This window comes from Hydra vulgaris, chromosome 02 (genome assembly GCF_038396675.1).
Source record: "Hydra vulgaris chromosome 02, alternate assembly HydraT2T_AEP".
Taxonomy (NCBI): Eukaryota; Metazoa; Cnidaria; class Hydrozoa; order Anthoathecata; family Hydridae; genus Hydra; species Hydra vulgaris.
Genome location: NC_088921.1, coordinates 61,809,959 through 61,833,194, shown reverse-complemented (window position 1 = coordinate 61,833,194; position 23,236 = coordinate 61,809,959). Strand labels below are relative to the sequence as shown.

General features: G+C 26.3%; 1 protein-coding gene across 2 annotated transcripts in view; it reads right to left on the bottom strand.

The window, feature by feature from the left end:
* Positions 1 to 22,878, bottom strand: part of LOC101238151 (uncharacterized) — a 105,927-nt gene extending 83,049 nt beyond the window's left edge. For both annotated transcript variants that reach the window (XM_065791626.1, XM_065791627.1), the window contains exons 1-7: positions 22,676 to 22,878; positions 20,825 to 20,971; positions 20,614 to 20,735; positions 17,703 to 17,766; positions 5,253 to 5,384; positions 5,051 to 5,172; positions 4,414 to 4,480 (exon numbers count right to left, since the gene is read on the bottom strand). In XM_065791626.1, the coding sequence (XP_065647698.1) occupies positions 4,414 to 4,480; positions 5,051 to 5,172; positions 5,253 to 5,384; positions 17,703 to 17,766; positions 20,614 to 20,735; positions 20,825 to 20,956 (639 nt within the window). In that variant the 5' untranslated portion in view covers positions 20,957 to 20,971; positions 22,676 to 22,878. The remainder of the gene's footprint in view (positions 1 to 4,413; positions 4,481 to 5,050; positions 5,173 to 5,252; positions 5,385 to 17,702; positions 17,767 to 20,613; positions 20,736 to 20,824; positions 20,972 to 22,675) is intronic.
* Between the last annotated feature and the right edge of the window lie 358 nt (positions 22,879 to 23,236).

Sequence of the window (23,236 nt, the reverse complement as noted above, 5' to 3'; positions counted from 1 at the left end):
TTATTTGTTAATTTTATCTTCCTCTATTTAATTTTTATTGACTTTATTGTTATATATTGACACAATAAACACTTCTTATCTAAGTTTATTACACTTAACTACATTTACTTAATTTTATTTACTATTTGATATATATATATATATATATATATATATATATATATATATATATATATATATATATATATATACATATATATATATATATATATATTATTATTATTATTATTATTATTTTTATTTATTTACTGTACTTTTAAAGTTTTGAGTTGCAAATAAAAAGTTATAAGGACTTTTAAAAGCTCTTTTTAATAATCAATTATGTTCTCTATTTAATTATATTTAAATTTTAGATATTTTGCTTAACATAAAAATATATAAAAATGAGTAAAACAGGCCATACAGGGGGGAGAAATAAAACTGTAGTTTCCAATTTGTTTATACCTATGAAACAAATTAGCAAAATGGAAAGAGTTAAATGTTCTTTTTGCTTTGACATTAACTCTAAAAATGAAACTCGAATGACTAAGCATATTGAAAAATGTTGAAAATGTCCTGAAGAAGTAAAAAGTCTATATGCAAATAAATCAGGTCATAGTCAAAAACAGCAAGACTCTTCTGGAGATGCTGAACCAAAAACAAAAAATCCACGATCTGATTCTTTCAGAACATCCTCTTCTGAATCAATTTGTAGAAGTAAAACACCATGTTTCGTGTTTGACAGCATGACAAAAACTGAAAAGGTGTGTATTGTATTTTGAAATTTTAAGATTTATTTGAAGAATTAACTGATATGGCAACTAGCTGATTAAAAGTTCATGATTTTTAAATTTAAGATTTGTTTCATGATTCACTGATGTACCAGTATGACATTTGCAGGAATTGATTGATACACACCTAGCCAGAGCAATATATGCTAGTGGATCGCCACTCCATATAGTAGAAAATAACTATTGGAAAATCTTTTTGAACAAGTTACGTCCTGCTTATAAGCTTCCGTCAAGACATGAAGTGTCAAATGTGTTATTAGATAATGAATTTTCAAGGATTTCAGCAAATGTTAAAGAAATGGTAGCAACTGCAGATTATCATAAACTTTGTAATAACATTATCTTCTTCATCACCCATTTTGTGGAAGACATTGCCTACAGGTAAAACCATAATTCTAGTACTCTATACAATGGATTTACTTAACAGACTGGTAGACTTTTAAAATATGCATACTATTTTATAATTAACTTTGATATTAAATTTATAACAAACAATACTGAAAACCATTTCAGTAAGCAGAAATAATATATCAGTAAATAGATTTATAATATTTATATAGCACAGTATATATAATATATCCTAAATTATTTTGTAGGAACATTAAGCCATTCTGGTGAATATATGGCAAATGAAATAAAGAAAGTTTTAGAAGAAATAAATCTTAACAAAGTTTTGGGCATTGTGACTGACAATGCTGCAAATATGAAAAATGCGTGGACTCGTCTAAAAGATTGTTATCCCCATCTTCATTGTTATGGATGCATTTCACATGGTTTAAATTTGCTGTTCACAGATTTTTTAAAATTGACAACTTTAAGTGTTTTGATGTCACAAGTAACTGATATTGTTAAAGAAATAAAAAATTCTCATTTATCTGTTGCAGCATTTAGAGATATACGAAAAAAATCAGCTGGTGTAGTAACATGCATTTCCTTAAAACTACCTGTATGAACTAGGTAATACAACTAAAAATATAAATATACTGTACATTACATAAAAAATTGAGCTATGTAACTAATTTTATAATACATTCATAAAAATAGATTTCATTTAGTAAATTACTTTACTCTAAATTTATTAAATTATCATAATTTCTTTGTATTTTATTTAAAGGTGGGGATCAACTGTAGCATGCTTAGATAGCATACAAAAAAATAAGCAACCATTAAAAACATTGGCTATTTCTGAAAACAGTGGACTTAATTCAGTAACAAAAAATATTCTTTTATCAGATGTTTTTTGGGACAGGGTTGAAAGTTTTTTCAAATTGCTGTCTCCAATAGCTGATGCAATAAAGAAAACTGAATCAAATACTCCCTTGTTATCTACTGTTGTGGAAACTTTTCACTTCTTGGAAGATCACATTTTTAAAAACTTAACAGTTAGCCCATTCTCAAAGAAGGAAGAAGAAGAAGCCAAAAAAATCTTTAAGAGAAGAAAAGATTTTTGTTTAACAGAAATTAACTTGGCTGCCAATATACTAGATCCTAAATTTCAAGGCAGAGTCTTGACTGGAGAACAAAAGGTATTTACTACACATAATTCAAATTTATAATTTTTAAATTTGAAAATACTATTTAAATTAATAAAGTAATTTTAAAATTATTGAGAAAAAATCTTTTTATAGATTGATGCATGTGAGGCGATACACAAAATTGCCGCAAGTATGCCTGATGTAAACAAAGAAATTATGATGTTTGACTTGGCTAATTACCAATCAAAGGGTGGTATATTTTCAAAACCTTTTATTTGGACTGCAGTTGGAACAACTCAACCCATAAATTGGTGGAAAGGATTGTGTTCCTTTACTGAACTATCAAAAGCTGCGTCTAGAATTCTTCAGCTACCAGCTTCAAGTGCAGCATGTGAGAGAAGTTTTAGCACTTATTCTAACATTCATAGTGCGAAAAGAAATCGCTTTACGACTGAAAGGGCTGGAAAACTAGTTTTCATTTCACAAAATTTAAAACTTGAAAATATTGAAAACACCAGTTATAAAAATGGTACAAGCATAACTACTCCTCAAATTAATAACTCAAGTGTAAATAAAGTTCCTAGCACTTCAATGCCTTGGGCAGAGTCTGAAGCAGTTAATATAGAAAGTGACAGTGACTTTGTTTATGAATCATTAGATGAAGGTAGTCTAGGGCGGGAAGACTAGGACTCAGAAAGCACATCCATTTAGAATATCTTTTATAGTTTAAATACATGTTAAAATTACTAGATTATTGACTTTTTTGCTTAAATATTTATACTTTTTTTTAATTGTGTATACTACACAACACAGTGCTACAATTCTTAGCACTAAATTAATAATGAATTAAAACTTTTAAAATATTATTCAAAAATAATAGATATGTAAATTAAATAAATTTAAGGCTTTTATTATAAGGGCTTACTGGCAATATAATTCAAAATATGTAACAAACAATGTAAGACCAATTTATTACATAATAAATATTAGGGTTGTCTAAATAAGCATGATATCATATATTAGTATATTTAAATTATAAAAATGGGTATTTTGTCATGGACAAGTATAGTTTTATATGAGTGTAATATTTAGGATGTACAACAACATTTAAGAATTAAAACATGACAAATAAACATTCTCATACAATATACCTAGATTTATAACTAACTTAATGCTAAACCGCCTAATAAATATACTTAATAAATAGCTCTTTAAATTTTTTATTCAAACATTAACTTTAAATTGGTGTTTGTACATTGTATTTGTGATTATAATGATCATATACCATAAATAGACAGAATAAGACAAAAACTCTTCCAAATTATTTACCAAGAAAAATAAAAAACTTGTTTAGAAAGTCAAAAAAACACCAAAAAAAACAAAAAAAACATTTTTTTGACCCAAAAAAACGCAAGAGGAAAAAAACGCGTTTTTTTGCAACTCTCTCTCTCTCCTCTCGCTCTCTCTATAGCGATATATATATAGATATATATATATATTATATTATATATATATATATATATATATATATATATATATATATATATATATGTATATATATATATATATATATATATATATATATATATATATATATATATATATATATATATATATATATATATGTATATATATATATATATATATGTATTATATATATATATATATATATATATATATATATATATATATATATATATATATATATATATATATATATATATGTATATATATATATATATATATATATATATATATATATATATATATATATATATATAATATTAAATTACTCCACTATAATACTTACAGTTATAACTTATAAAGGCAAAGTAAAATCTATGTAGGAGAAAAATTTCATTTTTTCATCAAACTAATGCAAGATTGTTTACTACAAAACAGTTAATACTTATAACCATGTTAAAAATAGTAACCTGTTTCTTAATTTGTAACTTGTAAATTGTTTTATGAAATATAGTTTTAAAATGAACTGTTAAATAATCTAAGTTTTTAATTTTATATTTACAATATTTCTAAATTTACATATTCACTATTTATTAAATAAATTATAACAGCTAATTATAATAATAAAATAATGATGAAACAACACATGATAATTAAAATACACAATACACATTAAAAAAACAGTATAAACAATTTAACAAAACCTTTTTATCTTCCGTTGAGTTTTTGTAAGAAAACCCTTGAATATCTGGAAAATTTTCAGCATGCAAACTGTATAAATATTTAAAAAAATATGTATAAAATACAGATGTAATAAACAATTAATAGAGTAAATTACCAAAATTATTATTTGCAAATTTTTATTTGTGAAAAAAAACCCAGATTTATGCTGCTAAAAACAAATTGCACAAATTATATTTTTTCTTCAATAAAAAAGGACATCAAAATAGTATTTAATAATATATTTATATTATTAATATATAAAATTATATAATAATAATAATATTATTATATAATTTTATTTTATAATTTACTCTTTTTTTCATTGTTAAAACTTTTAATAACTGACAAAAAACAAAACAAAAAAAAACATAAAAAAACAAACCAAAAACATACTAGTATCTTGACATGTACATACAATTAATCTTAAAACAATAAACTAATGAATTATCAAAAGATTAAAATACTGTTTTCAGAATGTCAAACAATAAACATGAGAAATTCAAAATTGACAAATAATCATATCAATTAAACAAATTAAATGTTCAAACAGTTATCAAATCAATTTGTCTGAATTAGATAAGCAAACAGTAAACATATTTGTTAAACAAACTAACATACTTTTGTTTCTTTATTTTTTTAATCCATTTTTTCATTCCTTTTTCATAAACCATTTGATTAATAAAAGGGTCAACTCCTTTTTTGTCTAAAATTTCTACCAGGTCATTTAAATAAGGTAAAACCTAAATTATAATTTTGCAAATTGTATGAAATAGTAAAATCTTTAAAAGTTAAAAATAAGTTAACAGTAAATATAAGTTACCTCACTACCAGCTGCTTTCTCTTTCAGAAATAAAACAAGTGTTGAAACTCGGACATAACCATGACTTTGTTTGTCACAAACTTTAAAAATTCCAATTAAAATATCTGAAATTTCAGATTTCAGATCTTCCATCTTATTTATAAAACAAAAACCTTTATCTAGATTAGCATTTATTATAAGAAAAAAAATCTTAAATCATTATTTTCACTAGTTATGTTATATTCATTAAAAAATAAAATTGTTGTAAAATTTGAAAAAAAAAATAGCATCTAATGATCTTTAAAAATTATAAAATATTAAAAGTATATCATAGTTTTCAAAAGCATTTGTTTGCAAAGCAAACAAGTGCATAATGCTTTCATAAAAAAAATTATGAAAAGTTATAAAATAATTGTATATACATCAAAAGTAAACATTCATTCAATTATACAGAAATATAATAATATTTTATTTGGTTTATATTATTAATAAAAATTAGCAAAAATAAAAAAATTCTATTTTAAACTTGTTGTCAATAGTATTATTATTACTATTTATGTAATGAATGTTATTATTATTTTTATTTCTAATATCTTCTTTTTATCCATGATAAGTAACTATTATTTCGAATAATTAATAATTACTTTAATTTCAATAACATTGAAGATAATTTATTAGCCTAATTATTTTAAAATTAAATTTCATAACAAATTAATTTTTTTTTGAAATTTACCGCTAATGTTTATTTTTAACCGACCAATCAAAAATAGTTGGCCAGAAATAATTGAAGTGTTCTTAAAAGTTGCAATAGTATAACTTTTTGTTTTAATATAAGCTCAAAAATGAAAGGTGGAGGGCTAAAAGTAAAGAAGAGTAACATTTGTTTTACACTTCCCGCTTGCATATTTTGAAACCCTATACAGAGTCAGAAAAATGAGCAATCTGATTCGCTGATTTTGAAAGAGAGGCAATTGCGATTTTGTTAAAAAATAAAAATTAAAATCAAAATAAACAGATTTTTGAAATAAATTTCAAAGTAATGATATACTAAGTTTATCAATACAAGTCATGTGTTACTATCAACACAGGAAATTCATTTTATTTTAGTACTCTTCAGAGTATTTAAAATGTTACAAAATCTATTTGTACAAGAGAATTTTCACTCGTAAAAATTTCAATAAAGTTTATCTTGATGATGAAGATTTTATCTATTGTTAATTTTAAGAAACGAAAAAAAAAATTTGTTGAAGTAAAATTCTATAAATGTGTTTCTCTTAAAATATGCTCTTGGCCTTAAAGCATTCTCAAATACATAGTTTATATAAGTATGTTGTACGAGACTAATAGTGAAGCACTTTTGCATACAAAGTTTATGTGCAGTTTTACGTGACTACTCGTAAAGAACTTTATTTATAAACTGATTTACATGTTTATTATAAAGAGTTAAAAATTAGAGTTTTTTAAAAAAGAAAATTTGTACTAATTGCAAAACTAGCTTACATGTTCCATGTCAATATATGAGCTCTGAGGAGATTTTGTTTTCATGCTTTGTTTCAACCATAGTTTGGAGGAGGCTGATATATTTTTTTATTGCGTAACTTTAATAAAACATTGTGTTAAACAATTAAAATATTTTTTAAAATTTAAAAAATTTTTGGCAGGCTACAATAAGTTATAAAATATTTGAAAATTTAACAAAAAAAATTATATTGATGTTTGTCTACAGAACAATAATTTTTGTACAGTTACATATAAACACTGACATTAAAAGCAAGAAAAAGTATTGAAGCCAAATAAGTTAACCAAATAAAAGTGGATTATGGCATAAATAAAAGTGGATTATGGCAAATGATTGTGGCATTTTTTGTATTGTAATAATTGAAAAAAAAAGATTTAAAAAACTAAACTAAGTGGTTAAAATCAAACGTTTTAATGAAAAAAGAGTAATAAAAAAAAGAAAAGAAAATTATTAAAAAAAAGAACAAAATAAGTTGTCATGCTATGAATATTTTTGCTACTATAGAATGTGTTTTGTATGTATAAACTCTTGAAATATTTCACTTGGATTTGCATGTGTGCAATTTTGCAAGATTTCTTATTGTGTTTTTCATCAAATATAATGTCCGTGTTCTATAAAGCATGCTCGATACAAAGTTTATATGCAATTGCACCAGACTACTTAAAATATACAAAGTATAAATTTTAAGCTGAGGCAGAGGTTGTTCTAAGCTCGTTACTGCAACTTTATACCAACTTGTTAATTATAAACATTTTAACGTTTAAAATTTTGGAAAAAGAAAATTTTTACAGATGTTTTGCCAAACTAGCTTACATGTTCCATATAAGTCTACGAACCCTGAAGAAGTTACTGTTCAACCTAAATTTTGAGAAGGCTGATAAGGCGTACATCAATATTTTTCTTTATATATATTATATAGGATGAAAATTGGATTTAAATCTAATGGAAATAATTTGAATAATAAATTGGATAATAATCTATTGGAAAATTTAACAAAAAAAGTGATATTTGTTTTTTCACTGAACATTAAAACTTTACTGAGTATTAAAGTCAAAAAATTTAACCAAATAAAGGTGAATTATGGCAATTTTTGTAATAAAAATAACTTCATCAAAATTAACTTTTACATTTGAAGAAGCAAGTTTTCAAAAAAATTATTAATATTACATCAAAATAAAACATGACGCATCTCTGTTTTTATATTAATAAACAAGAGAAATTTAAAAAAAGAGCACTTGTTTTTATTGGTTATACCAAAAATTACACAATGAAACTATATTCATAAAATTTGTAAATATGGAGTACATTTTATTTAAGGTTTTTTTTCTAATTTTTTTAGAGCAGACATTTTCTTTTTCTTCTGAAGTATATAATGTAAAATAAATTATTAGCATTATAAATATATAAAATTTATCAAAGTTTGCTGCTTTATTTAATATTATTTACCATCAGTTGCTATTAAAGGATAAAAATTTTATTTTAATTATAGAATACAATAACGAGTATTTTGTTCAGGTTAAAAGCGGTATATCAACAAACATGTATTGAGTTCTGAAATTGAAATAAACAACAATATGAACTTGCATGTTTGCAATCTTTCTTGTTTCTACCTTTTTACACTTAGTTTTTCATAAAGGTGTGTTATTGCTTTTGGTAATCAGTTTACTATATCAAAACACACTTGTGGACATCAGGTTATAGATTTTTCCTAATAGCTTATTATGCTACAATGCTTTGTGATCTTTTATTACTTTACATTACCAAAGGATATCTAAATTCGCTCTTGCTTACAATTGCTTTTAATTTAAGAGTGTTGCAAATCATCTGGGCTAGCTATAACAACCAATAAGCAATATTCTCAAACTTTTTTAGTGCTGTATATAATTTATATATGGGAGTAATAAGTGTAAAGTTCTAAAAAGAAATTGGGCTATTTTTTCAAAATACTTTTCTTGCTTAATGATTGGATAAATGGGAACTTAATTTAAAAAAAATTATACCAAGTTAATAATAGTCTATTGATATCAGTAGGTAAATTTTAAAACTGTTTTAAAAAATCTATCGTATGAGAATCACAGCATAGTCAAGTTTTACCATCTGGTTTATAGTTTGTTACAATGGTTGTCTTTTTTATATCTTAGAATTATAAAAACAATTAGAAAAACAAACTAATTTTTTTAAATCTTTATTTTTAAAAAAAATTCTGAAAACCACGGATGTTTTGAGTTGTGAGGGTTTGTATAAGTATTTGTACTATATTGCACTAAATTGAATAGAAAAATCATAATTTTTTTTGCTATTATTATTTGGTTTTTTATGAAATTACTCAAATTCACTTTTATTATTGAATACGTTTTTTGACATTTGTTTTTATTTAAACATACGCGCAAAAGCCTCTCTTTCAAAATCAGCGAATCAGATTGCGCATATCTCTGCCTATTCTGAGTCTGTATTGGGGTTTCAAAATATGCTTCCCGCTTAGTATACTTTTCTATTACTTCAAAACACGAACGAAGTCAAACAGGTTATTGTCTGAGACAACTGTCGACTTTCTTGGTTTAATGCTCTTCCGGGGGGTGGGGATGGGAAAAAGCGTACGTACTTTATGGACGACGCCTTTATGAACTATACTCCTTTTGTCACAGAAAAGCTTGATAAAATATACATAAATATGTATATGCACTTATAACAGTCTTTAACGAGGATAGTAGACTTTCACCTTTGACCGCCGACAGTTTATACGACAGTTTTCTATTCATGACCGTTGTTTGTAAGTTTATAACTGCGAATAAAAGCTCTCACAAAATACGATTTATAAAGAAGGATGTTTGAGTTTTTTTAGCTTATCTTCACAACAACAACAAAATGCATAATTTAAAAAAAAAAATAGACAAGTTGGTACAAAAATCAATAAAAAATAAAAGCAATTCATTAAAAATTGTATACATATAAAATTATATATATAAAATATATAGGTTGCAATAGTTTTTGTTGATTATAAAATCAGCGCCGGGTATCCAGCTCTATAAAAGCATTACTATTTTTGAAATTTTGAAAAAGCTTTGCTTCTTTTGACTACCAGGCTGACATACTTTTGAAAAAATATTTTCGGATATTATTAGGTACCAGTTAAATATTCTAGGGGTTTTTTTTAATCCATTATTTATTGTTATTTTACACAAAAAAAAAGTAGTTTTCACTCCATCTAAGTCCTCAGCATAAATTGTTTCACGAGGATTTATTTTTCACATATTTCTTTGAGTGAAAAAGAAAAAAGATTTTCTTATTTGATTTTGTTGATAATGTTATTTGTTACATAAAAAGATGCAAAAGCAAATTAAATTAAATAACAATACACTAAAGTTAGATAAATTATCAAGTTCAAAAATATCAAACAAATTAAAATGAGTCAAAGAGCTTAAATAAAATGCTCAATCTCTTGGAATCAAGTTCTACTTGCTGGTTATCGATGTCAGAACTCAATGGAACATATCATTGAAAATGTTAACAACTTTCAATGACGTGATGCCAGCTTTTAGAAAAACTCTTTGAGCATTTAGACATTCGCCTTTTCGCTATTAATTTTTCAAATTTCACTCGTAAAGCATTATGGGGTAACTGAGGCGCAAACAATAAAATCGACAACATTGTCAAAACAGTACTAAACAATACTGTTAATTGTGACTGATTCTTCCTCTGATAACGAAAAAAATAAACCATTAATGGATAAAATTAAAAGTTGGAATGTTGTTAAACTGAAAGATTTCCTGCAAGCAAGGAGTATTCCTCTTGGTGAAAATCCTTTAAAAAAATTGTTAAAAAACGTTTATTACGCCAATGAACATAAATTACCATTAAAAAAAATTGTACAAGAAGAAACTAAATCCAGATCTTTTCAAAAATTAAAATTAAAATCAGGTGTCCATCTTCCCCATCCTTTTGAAATCGGAAATTGGGTGTTAAAAAAAGAAGTAGTAACGAAATTATTACCAACCGAAAACTATTCGGACATTGAAACTTATGCTTTTCTCACTCACTGCTCTAAAGCCTTGAAAGAGGGACGTTCTCTTTATTCTTCAGATCATGTAACTTCAGTAGCTTTTAACAGTTTATCAAATACTGCAAAATTTTGTTATTTGAAAGGAACTATAGTCCCTCAAACAAGAATAAGTGATAAATAATATATCATGGGTATGTTTAAATAAAAACAAAAGTATAATAACTGCAGAATGCAATTGTGTAGCCGGTTATAGAGAAAGCTGCAAACATATATTTGCTTTGTTATTATTTGTGGAAGAGCATGTGCGATTAGGAGAAAATGTATCTTGCACATCAGTAAAACAAAAATGGTGGACTAAAACACAGAAGAGAAAATAACATAAGCCAGATAAATTACAAAATATTTCCATTAAAAAGTTCAAATCAAATTTAGAAAATAATAATCTAAAACTTAGTCAATCTTTATACAATCTTTGTCCTTATTATTTAAAGTAGTCACAGTTTACAAAGAAAGATTAGGAAGCAGTTGCAGAAGCCCCAGATTGAAAAAGCGCTCTAATTTGCCTCAAGCTAAATACACAGTCAGAATACTTAATGAAAAATTTACCTTCAAATGCAACTAAAAACAAAGTACTACAACCACCATAAAGCAATATGTAGCTCAGATAAAATGTTTTTATGAGAATTAATCGATAGCATTTAAATGTGAAAAATTTTTAGAGGCATTTTCAATAACATCATCTCAAGTAGAACTTATAAAAAAAGCTACGATATCTCAGTCAAAAAAATTTCTTCGGAAATCGTATAGAGTTGGAACAATATTGTCATCTATTGTTCATGCTGTCATAGCAAAATTTGACGTTGACTTAAAAGTGAAAAACAAAAAAAACAGAATTGAAAAAGAGAAATGAAAAAACTCATAAAAACTTTACATGTCACCAAACTGGGTTTATAGTATCAATCAAAACTTGCAGAAAGCCCAGATGGTATAACAAGTTGTACATGTCGTGGGTTTGGTTTGCCTAAAATTAAATGTCCATGGACATTTCAGGCAAAACAAGTATATGAATATGCTCAAAGTTTTCATCAATATTGCTCACAAATATAACACCAGTTATTTATAAGTGGCTATCCTCATGCTGATTTCTTTGTATGTTTAGCAAGTAATCAAAACTGTGACAGAATTTATTCTGATCCTAGCTATAATAAAGTATGCTGCAAAGCTCAGGGTATTTATGTACGTATAAAGACCATGATCTTGTACGCTTATGCTGCATTTAGAAACTAGAATATATACAATACTCTTTCATAACATTTAAAAAAAAAGCAGCTAAAACTAAAAATGCACTTTAAAATTCAAAACTACACTTAAATAACATGGTGGCCAGCATACAATCAATAGCAAAGTTTGTAATTTCAAAATGTGAATTTTAGAAGAAAATGAGTGAAAGGGAGTAGAGCTGGCATACAGAAATATTTTGTTCAAGAATTCAAAATGTGCTTCTGACTCCTTTAGACTGTGAACATGCACCTTCCACAAAATGTCACCTCACCATAAATTTTGTGTCAAGAGCTTTATTTTAGTGATTCAACAACAAACGTCTGCTTTTAACTGGAGAGTGTGTATCTTTAATCATACCGTAACTTTGGGTAACTTTGCACAACCGTGGGTAACATTGCACAACCAAAGTCAAAAATATTTTACTCTCTAGCAGTCAAAAATTTAAACTACAACTGCAAAACACTTTTGAAGTCAGCTTTATATTCTAGTTTTAATACGAAAGTAATGTAAAATAGTCATTTTAACAAGTTTTTTTCAACTCAAGTAATTTTACTTAAACATAGAAAAAAGCCACCCAAATATTTTCTTGCAACTTTTATCCGTTAAGGTTTAACAGCCTTAAGACTTAACTTAGGGTCTAATTCTGTTCTGCTTAACTTAAGCAGATCAGAATTAGACCCTAAGTTAGCAATTTTGTAAATAAATTACTATTTTGGACTAAATTGGGATAACTTTGCACAATGTACAAAATAACCACAAATGCCTTTATTAATCATCTAAAAACAACACTTTTTAAAACTTGAAGTAAATTGTATATATAAGCAAAGTTATTATATATAATTTAAATATTTTCATTTATTTTTTTGGTAAATAAAAATATCACTCATGTTTTTTCCAGATTTTAAGTTTCCAGATTTCAGCTTACAAATAAATTTGTGCCAAACTTAAAAAAATCTTGAGCAATGGTTAATGTGGAGATTTAAAAAAAATATATTCAGCAATTATTCAAAACTGGACAAATATACCTCCAGGCAGCATATAATTACGATGAAACAAATTTGACTGATGACCCAGGCTCAAAAAAATGATTGGTAAAGAGAGGTAATAAATACCCAGCAAATATAATAAACACTTCTAAGACTAGTATTTCCATTATGATATTAGGTATTGCTGCAGCTGAAGTTCTACCAACTTTTTTAGTTTATAAGGCTATAAATCTGTGGTCAACTTGGTGTGTAGGAGGTCCTAAAGGAGTCAGATACTTCAACACTAAAGTGATTGGTTTGACGGAGCTGCTTTTGAAGAGTGATTTTTTTCAAAGGTTTACCTTCTTTAAAGAGAATTATGAGTTAAATTTTTGTTTGACAATAACTTATCCTATCATATCTCTTCAAAAGTAATTAATGCGTGTGAAAAAAATCAAATACTATTTGTTTATCTACCACCTATTAGCATGCATTTAACTTGATCTCTAGGTGTGACTTTCTTTAAACCTTTAAAAACAGCTTGATGTAGAATTTTTACAGAGTACAAAGATTCTCTTGCTGTCTGCACAAAAACATCTCTTTTAAAACAACATTTTCCAGAACTTTTAAACAAGTTATTGATTGCTTTAGAACCGAATCAGGCTAACAACTTAAAATCAGGTTTTAGAAAGTGTGTTATTTATCCAGTAAAAGTCAATCAACTTCTCACACTATTTAGAAAGAGAATTGTACTATAAAAAATTTTTAGAAGACAGCTTTAAAAATTTTTTACTGGAAAAATATAAATCCTTGCAGTCTTCAGAAACTAAAAAACGAAAAAAAAGCCTTCTGTTCCTGCACCGAAAAGTGTTTGCATAGAAGATTTAGAAAAATTTGATTAGCTTTATAATATTGACTCAAAGCTTGCAAAAAAAAAAGAAAAAAAAACATGAAGAGCATAAAGTAAAAAGTTCAATCAGAAGAAGATGCGAAAGAGTGCCATGATTACAGTTTTAGCTCAAAATCATTAAGTAGCATTGAAAATAAACTTGTCAATAAAAAGAATGAGAAACCAAGGTCAGAAAATTTGAGGCTTGTGAACTTTTTCCTGGACAAATTACAAATGTCAAGGAAAACAGTGCTTATGTGAAGCCAATGGCAAAAATATTAAATGCTTGTCTGACATACAAGAAGATTTTTATGAATGGGACAATATCTGTTTCACATCAAGGAGCCTCAAAAAATAACCTAAACTAGAGGACTTTACAAAGTACTTCTATTAGACTTTCATTACGGTTCTTGAAGTTTGTTTAGTGAGTTTTTATTTTTTATTTAAAAAATATATAATTGCTAACATTAAAAGAAATTTTGTATTTTTAGTATTTAATATGGCTGTTTTTCTTTTATCGTGTTAAATTCTTTATTAACCAAAACAATAGTAAATCTGATTTTATTTTATTATTTTTATTTGTCTTTGAGCTCTTGTGAGAATTTTCTTTAAACAGTATGATAAAAAGAGTTTAAATAGCAAAATTCATATAAACGGAAAAGTTTTTTTCAAATTTTAAAAAGCTGAGCAATTTAGCTAAAACTCTGCAACTTAAAAGAACAGCTTAGACTCACCCATTTATGATTTACTTTGATACAAGAAAACTGACACCATTCAAATGTTGCAAACTGACACTATTCCTGGAAAAAGTGTAGCACTATTTTTGAATTCACATTTTGTGTCATTTATTTATATGGTTTTATTGTTAATAAACTTGTGTCATTTATTAAACCACTAGTTCAAGTAATGCATTATCAGTTATCCTGAGAGAGATATAGCCTTATTCTAAATTTTAGCGCAGGCAAAGGTAAATCCAGCCCTGGACGTGACTGAAAAGTTGCTTTTGCAAAATTCAGAGAGAAATATCTTTCCTCCATTTATTTAAACAAAGTTTTTGAAATGAAGCTTCGTAAATTTTTCAGAAATCTAGCGATTGCAGGGCGTATTTTTGCTCCAATTTCAGTGACAGTGGCCTTAGTGAGCGTTCAATCAGTAAATTAAAACTCATTAAGAATTTTTTTTAACTATAATCAAAAAATTTAAGCAGCTTTTTCTTTTTCTTTTTTTATAATAGAGAGATTAGGGAAAGGGTGGGTGAGGCCCCTAAAATGAAGGCTGCTCAGGGCCCCCAAACCCTGAAACCTCATGTCAAAATGGGAAAAAGATTTTTTTTCCCATTTTAACATGAACTCAGTGTCATTACGGTAAGTTTATTTATTACTGTAAATTTACCGTGTTTTAAATAGGGCTGCCAATTTGAACTTTTTTTAAAAAGTTCGAACTCAAACACTTTCGAACTATTTAGGAAAAAAGTTCGAACTTTTTCGAACCTTTTTAATAGTTTTTATTTATTTAAAATTAAACACAAAAGGGTACAAGTAAAACACATAACTGTTAATTTATTTATAAAGACTTTCTATTTGTTTATAAAAAGTAATCGCAAGCTATCATCCTGCAACCAGTTTCTTTTTCAATGCGGAAACAATCTAAGGCTAGAGAGCCCTTTCACAAGATCATATCATTTAAAAACCATATATTTTATTAAAACATTTTCGGTTCTTTAGCTTGAGTCAATTCTTTATTATAATTTCTAATATCGTTACCATTTTTGGCTTTTTTATTAATATCGAGTCTATCTCTCTAAGTTGGAATAATCTTTGAATATGATTAATTTGCAAAATTATCTATATTATTTCTTTTTTATTTTGTTCTCAAACTGATTACCTTGATTTAAAACAACTGGGTTTAACAAATGTATCATTTTTATGTACTAAATTATTATTTTAATAATTCAATTTTTATTGATATTTTTACATTTGAGAACCTCTATTTTGTGTTTATTTTTAAGTGTCTTGTGTTGAGGCTTATTTTGCTCGATGCAGCTTTTGGCAAAAAGATGAAAATACTCCTAAACTTCAGATCTTCTAGATGTGCTAACGCTGAGTAGCCATTTTTGTTTGAACTTAAAACTTTTTGTAATTTTAATTTCAAACGTAAATAAACAGTGGTCAAATGGTGAAATAGTACCAGTCACTGATTTATTCGAACTATTAGGAGAAAAAAGTTCGAACTAGAACGTTAAAATTTTAGTAAAAAGTTCGAACGTTCGAACTTGAACATGTTCAAACTAGCAGCCGTAGTTTCAAAACAATATTTTCGTTTTGGGGTGTTCATTGTACTTCAAACAATTTCTTCAATAATAAAGACGAGTTAGTTTTGAGGTAAAGTTCTATCCATTTTTTTCTTCATGCCTTATCCTAGACTTTTTGAAAATTCTGTTTCCCACGTCTAACTAGGGTCTCAATGACAAGTAAAGCAACCACTTGAAAAATTAATAAACTGGTAAGTTAATCTGTTTTAACAAAATCTACTTTGTTTTTACAATTTTAGGAAAAAACAACAACAGCTTTTTAGTTGCAAATTAAGTTGCTTTTAAATAACCGCATCATACCTTTAACTCTTAAAATTGTTTGATTGGTATTTACTTGATAAGGAGCATTTAGTACAAAGAAGCTGCTTCACACTGTTAAGAAGCTACTGTTACTATGGTTATTGTTACTATTAGCTACTGTTGCTCAATGCTGTTTGTTAATAACAAGTAATTTTATTATTGCTACTAAGTTTTATTATTTTAATTCAACATGGGTTTTAGTCGTTGGCTTAAATTTTTTTTTTATTCTTATTTTGTTTTATTCTTATTTTTTTAAAGATTTTTTCAATAATGAAATGTTTTTGAGGTATATTGTTTTTTCATTATTTAAAAGAACCTTGTTGAAAACTTGACAACAATTTTTACCATTTGAATAAAAGTTTAAAATATTAAAATGTTAATAAAAAAGTACTTTTTATAGCATGTTATGTTAACGCGCAGGGCCGTCCCAAAGAGATTTTAAAAGAGGGAGTGAGGTGTGTGCCGTATCTATTTTTGTCGAGTAAGGCCAAAAAAAAACTTTTTTGCCTAATAGGATCAAAAAAAAAAAGTCCTCATTAACTGACATTTGCCGACTGCCAACTATAGATCCAATTTTGCTGACTCCAGTGTCCAATATATACCGACTACTAAATTTAGTAGGGGGCTAGAGCCCCTCTCCTACGCCCCCCCCCCCCCCACCTCGGGACGCCTCTGTTAATATATAAATATTTGAGTTTAGTAGCATAAGATTTGTAACAAGTTATGTTAATGCATAAATTTTATTATCTAAATTAAACAAATTTTACTTTAACAAGAGCCATCATATTGTTTATTCTTGGAGTAAAAATATCCATAATCCTCTAAATATCTTCAATATAAATTACGAAGATTGGCGACAAACAACGATAGCAACATAATAAAAACAATAATGGCTACAGGATAAACTCTATATTACTCCATATATTTTTACCAAAGAATCTTGGGTAAGAAGTTGTATATTACCGAAATACGAGAATCGTTAAATGAATTAAAGTATTAAGTAGTGGTAAGTTAATCTAGTCGATATATTTTTTTAAATTTTTTTATTAAATCAGTTTTGTTTCATGATTTTTATTTGAAAAAAGGTCTTTATTAAGTGACGTTTTTGTAGCTGGAGAGAGATTCGAACTCAAGACTTATTGTCCAGCCCTCCAACGTTTCATATAAACTTTTTATAACTATTTGAATTAATACGTTTAGAATTACCTTATTTTTTTCCGTTGATTCATTAGAAAACTGTCGCTTATCTTGAAAACCATCAATGCGTGAACTGCATGAACAAAATAAATTATAAGTGCGACACAGAATACAAAACTTTTCAACATTTAACAAAGATTAAATTTGTTAAAATATTATTTAAAATACTTTTACTTTTTTTTACTATACTTTTTAAATATTTTTACTTTATAAAATATTTAAAAAGTTTATATTCTTTTTTATAATATATTGTAAACATTAAAGTAGTTCTAGTGCACTTGAAAAGATAAAGAATTTAAAATTTTTAAAAGTACTTCTATAACCTTATCTCAATAGTCATTGATTTTAGTAAGCTAACATCCTTTTTATATTAAGCTAGCATCCTTCTTATAGTAAGTTAGCATCATATAGTATATCCGTATAGTACAGTAATGTTAGTATTGTACATAAACACTCGCACTGCTATTTTGTAATAAAGCATTCCAAATAATTAGCAATTTTTGGATAAATCCAGGAACCTTTAGATAAATCTAGAAATCTTTAGATAACTCTACAAATTTTTTAGTAACTCTAGGAATCCTTGGAGCTCTAGAAATCTTTGGATAACTTTAGGAACCTCTCAAATTACAGTTTTATCTCCATACTACCATTCAAAATTACAGTTTTATCTCCGTAACACCTCAACTCCGTAACACTTCAAAACTATCAGAACATATTATGTATAAAGGTTTGTGCCATTTTTTATATTTAAACAATATTTGTTTATAATAAAAGTTTAAAATGACTTTTGACTCGGTCAATTATATTTTATTAACTAAAAAATAAAGGTATTAAAATTAAGGTAAATTAAGGTATTAAATATACAAGTTTTAATTGGTTACTTGTCAAAAAGACAGCAATATATTTTTTACAACTGTGGGAAAGCTAACAATATGAATATACAAAATGATATAAATTTTTTGTTTAAATATAAAGCTCTTAAGCCTTGCTAAATGAGCAAAAAAGTTGTCAATAAATTCAGTTAAAACAAAATATACTTTTTTCCTATATTCCAAAATATACTTTTTTTGCTATCATAAAAATTCCTTTAAAAATTTGTATTGCACTTTAAATTGTATATATAATATTTCATATTGCAATTGATTGCAATATAAAAAGAAAATCTTCATTAAAATTTTCAGGCGTCCTCTTTAACGAAAATGTAATATGGAGAGATTATATAAAGTCTGGAAGGTAAAATCTCAATAAGTATTGGCCTAATTTATCGTGCGAAACCTGAAAATCAACTTTGTTTAAAATTCTTATATTTCTCCTTTGTTCATTGTTATCTTAATGAAGCTTGATGCAGTACCAATAAAAGTAAATTAAAAAAACTCTCTAATATGCAAAAACATGCAGTCAGATTTATATCTAGAATAAACCGTTTTACACGTTTCCAACAACTATTTACAGGTTAAATATACAGATTAATTACCAAATAAATACTTGTCACGTGCTAATTTTGATGCTCAATTATATTAAAAGTTTTATTCGAAAATTTTTTAATCCGTTATTTAAAATAAATCAAAATTGTGACAACTGAACTTTCAATTCAGTAACCACAAATTTCTCAAATAGAGGACCAAAGATATTGAATAAAATACTCACAAATGAACTTAAAACACTAAAAAGATTTGAAAAACCTAAGACAAAATTTAGATTACTAATGAATTATATAATGCGAAGCTATTTTGAGATGAAACTATGATTATTCCATCATAAATAAAAAGTATATCAGTGTATATTCTGTTTAATATGAAAAGGTTAGTAGTTACCTTTTTTTACAAAATTTATGTTGGTTCTTGTTTATTTTTTCATTGCTTTTTTTTTTAAGTTATAGAAATGTTTAAGCAGAATCACCTAAACGTTGTCAAGTATGAGTTAATAAACACAAAGTAACAACTAAACAATATTATTTGGAGAATGTTAAATTACCTCACCGATTTTGGAAAAAACTCTTTGCATATCTAACGGGCCTACAAACACCTATCTCTTAGAGAGAAACGAAAATGGTTCGAACTCAAGTTTAGATAGCAGAGGACACAAAATACCAGGAAATGTAATTAGTAAAGAAAACATCAAAGAAAACAGCAGTTTGAACCAAGCCTAAATATTCTTGTACTCATTATTGTAGAACTCTTCAAGAAAAAAATGCTTCTCAAATAATACGTCAAAAAAAATCACAAACCTATTCGAAACTTGCAACATATTGACAGAAGCTGCCCACGATGGTCACCCAACCGACATGATATTTACGGACGTTTTGAAAGCATTAAAAAAAGTTTCGCACCGTCGTCTACTGCACAAGCTAAAATCGTACGTAATTACTGACACCTTGAACAAATAGATTAAGAGCTGGCTAACCAACCGCCTACAACGTGTAACTCTTGGTAATAACAAATCTGAATGGAAAACAATCTTCAGCGGAGTGTCACGCAAATCTGTTCTTAGACCACTCCTATTTCTCATCTACATTAATGATCTACTTGTCAAAATGCTACACCATTTTCGAATATCTAATATAAAAATAAATAATCTAACATAAAAACATGTTCTCACTTTTATAGCAATATTTAAAGGCATCGGATGACTTTTTACGAGTATGTGTGATGAGTAGTACCCAGTGGAATTTGCGTAAATTTACTTACAAAACTAAATCTCTAAATCAAAATACTAACTTGAGATGTAAATAAAGAAATGATTACTGAAATATTGTAAATAAAGAAATAGTTACTGGAATGATGTGAATAAAGAAATTACTGATTACTGAAATAATAATTTTGGAATAAGTAAAGCCAAAAATAAAGTCAATTTTTAAATTAAAAACAAATCTATTAATAAAAAATAACAAACAGAAAAGAATAAAAATAACTTGAACAACCTTTGTTGTTTTATTTTTTTGATCCATATTTTTATTCCTTTTTCAAAAACATTTAGATTGATGTAAGGATCAATTCTTTTTTCGTCCAAAATGTCTTCCAAATCAATTAAATAGGGCAAAATCTAAAATCAAATCTTAAAGTTTTTTTATGTCTTAGTAAATCTTGAAATGTTATAATATTAAAAATAAAAATACTTTAAAAAGTAGTTACCTCACTTCCTGCTGCTTTTTCTTTCAGAATTAAAATAAGTGTTGAAACTTTGACATAACCAATATTTTGCGTATCACAGAATTTATGAATTCCAATTAAAATGTCCAAGATTTCAGATTTTAAGTCTTCCATCTTATAAAGAGTAACCTGGCACATAATATATATTATAAAATATGTAGTAGTAGTAGTAGTAGTAGTAGTAGCAGCAGCAGCAGCAGTAGTAGTAGTAGTAGTAGTAGTAGTAGTAGTAGTAGTAGTAGTAGTAGTAGTAGTAGTAGTAGTAGTAGTAGTAGTAGTAGTAGTAGCAGTAGTAGTAGTAGTAGTAGTATTTTAAATAGTAAAATAGTTATGAAATAGTATGTGAAATAACAAAATAGTTGCAAGTAACAACGCACAAACGCCACAAAAAGTTGCCATTAAGTTGACTTAATAAAAATTTGAGACGCAAGGTAAGTAAAGTTTACAAGAGTTACAACGAGCAAGAAAAAAAATTTTTAAAGAGGTAGTTTGATAGCTTCCATAAAGAATAGTTATTAATCCTAGCTGCACTATAAGTTTTGAATTTTTAGAGAGATAATTTGATAGCTTCCATAAAGAATAGTTATTATTCCTAGCTGCACTATAAGTTTTGAATTTTTAAAGAGGTAATTTGATAGCTTCCATAAATAATAGTTATTAATCCTAGCTGCACTATAAGTTTTGAATTTTTAAAGAGGTAATTTGATAGCTTCCATAAAGAATAGTTATTAAACCTAGCTGCACTATAAGTTTTGAATTTTTAGAGAGGTAATTTGATAGCTTCCATAAAGAATAGTTATTAATCCTAGCTGCACTATAAGTTTTGAATTTTTAGAGAGGTAATTTGATAGCTTCCATAAAGAATAATTATTAATCCTAGCTGCACTATAAGTTTTGAATTAAAGATAAAAAAAAACCATTTATTATGTCTCAGTTTGAAAATAAACATTTTACATCAAAATGACTAACAAACACTAGCAAACATAAAATATTGTTTGCACTTTTTTGGGAGTTATTTTTTGAACACCAATAACGGAAATCTTATTCCTGCATGCGACCTTTTGTAATAAACTATTGTAAATTTTTTTTTGTTTAATAATGTTTTTATAGCAGTTAACTAAAAGCAAAAAAAACAGGGACACAATTGCAAAAAGACTTGACACACAAGCTGCAAAAAGACTTGGCACAAAAGCTGCGAAAAAAATGGGCACACAAGATGGAAAAAAACTGGGCACGCAACCTGGATTTTTTACAAATTTAAAAGTTTACAAGCAAAAGCTTGTTTGTTGTTTTTTATTTAAATGAATACGAATTGCTTTTAAAATTAAAACATGTTTTTAGGTTGTTTTTATGGCAATCATGAAAAGTTTAAAAAAAAAAAACTAGTTACTTCTTTCATGTTTAAACCACAAAAAAGGACTACTTCAAATCAAAGTAAGTAAGTTATACAAGTGGCCAAAGAGAAATGTGAAAATTAGCTAGCCATAGTTAAACAAGGAGTTAAAATACTAGTAAAACTGTATGAGAGCGAAAACTGAGCTGGTTAAATTTATCAATTAAATCAATTCTTCTTAAGGTCTTTTGTCAAATTTGTAGATTTATGAACATCTTATCCTATAGAGGTAAAACCATTAATAATACATCAGAGCAACAATTATCGCTACTGCATGGTTAATAAGTATTTACAAGTTACTTCTGTGCGCATCGAAAACAATTTTAAAAAACAGTTTGATTAAAAAATCCCTATGAGGAGTTTTTTTTAATTATTAATTAAACATTTACAAATTGTTAAACCTTTTGAATTTTTTCTTTTTTTTACATAAAAAAAAATACCTCAAATTCATTCCTAATTATTTTTCGATTTCCAAGTATATGCAGAAAGGTTCAAGTCGATTTTTACAAGTAAAATTGGCAATTTGTTAATAAATGAATAATTTACTACAATATAATTATTGTGACTTAAAAAACATTATCAACATATTTTGATTAAAATTTTTTTTTTTTTTAACTTAAAATCTTAATACCAAAACTTATATAGAATTTAAAACATTTTATCAAAAGTATTAACGAGTAATTTGATAAACAAAATTACATGCTGTTCTGTATATTATTAAACACATGGTTAGTTTTGGTGTTGCTAAAACTTTTTTGCATTCAATTTAATCCATTTCAAATTAAACTTTTTTTTTTGAAATATTCTATTAACAAGAACCGTGTTTTTAATGCTTCGAAACACAATTATGTGTTTTATTATTACGAAAAAATGTTGACATTATTTTGATCGGAATAGTACATTATTTCATTTATTAACTTCTTTAAACCTATTTATACAAACTATATATCCTTAAATCTAATAAAAAATCTTGATTTTTGTGTTATTATTTTTTATATAAT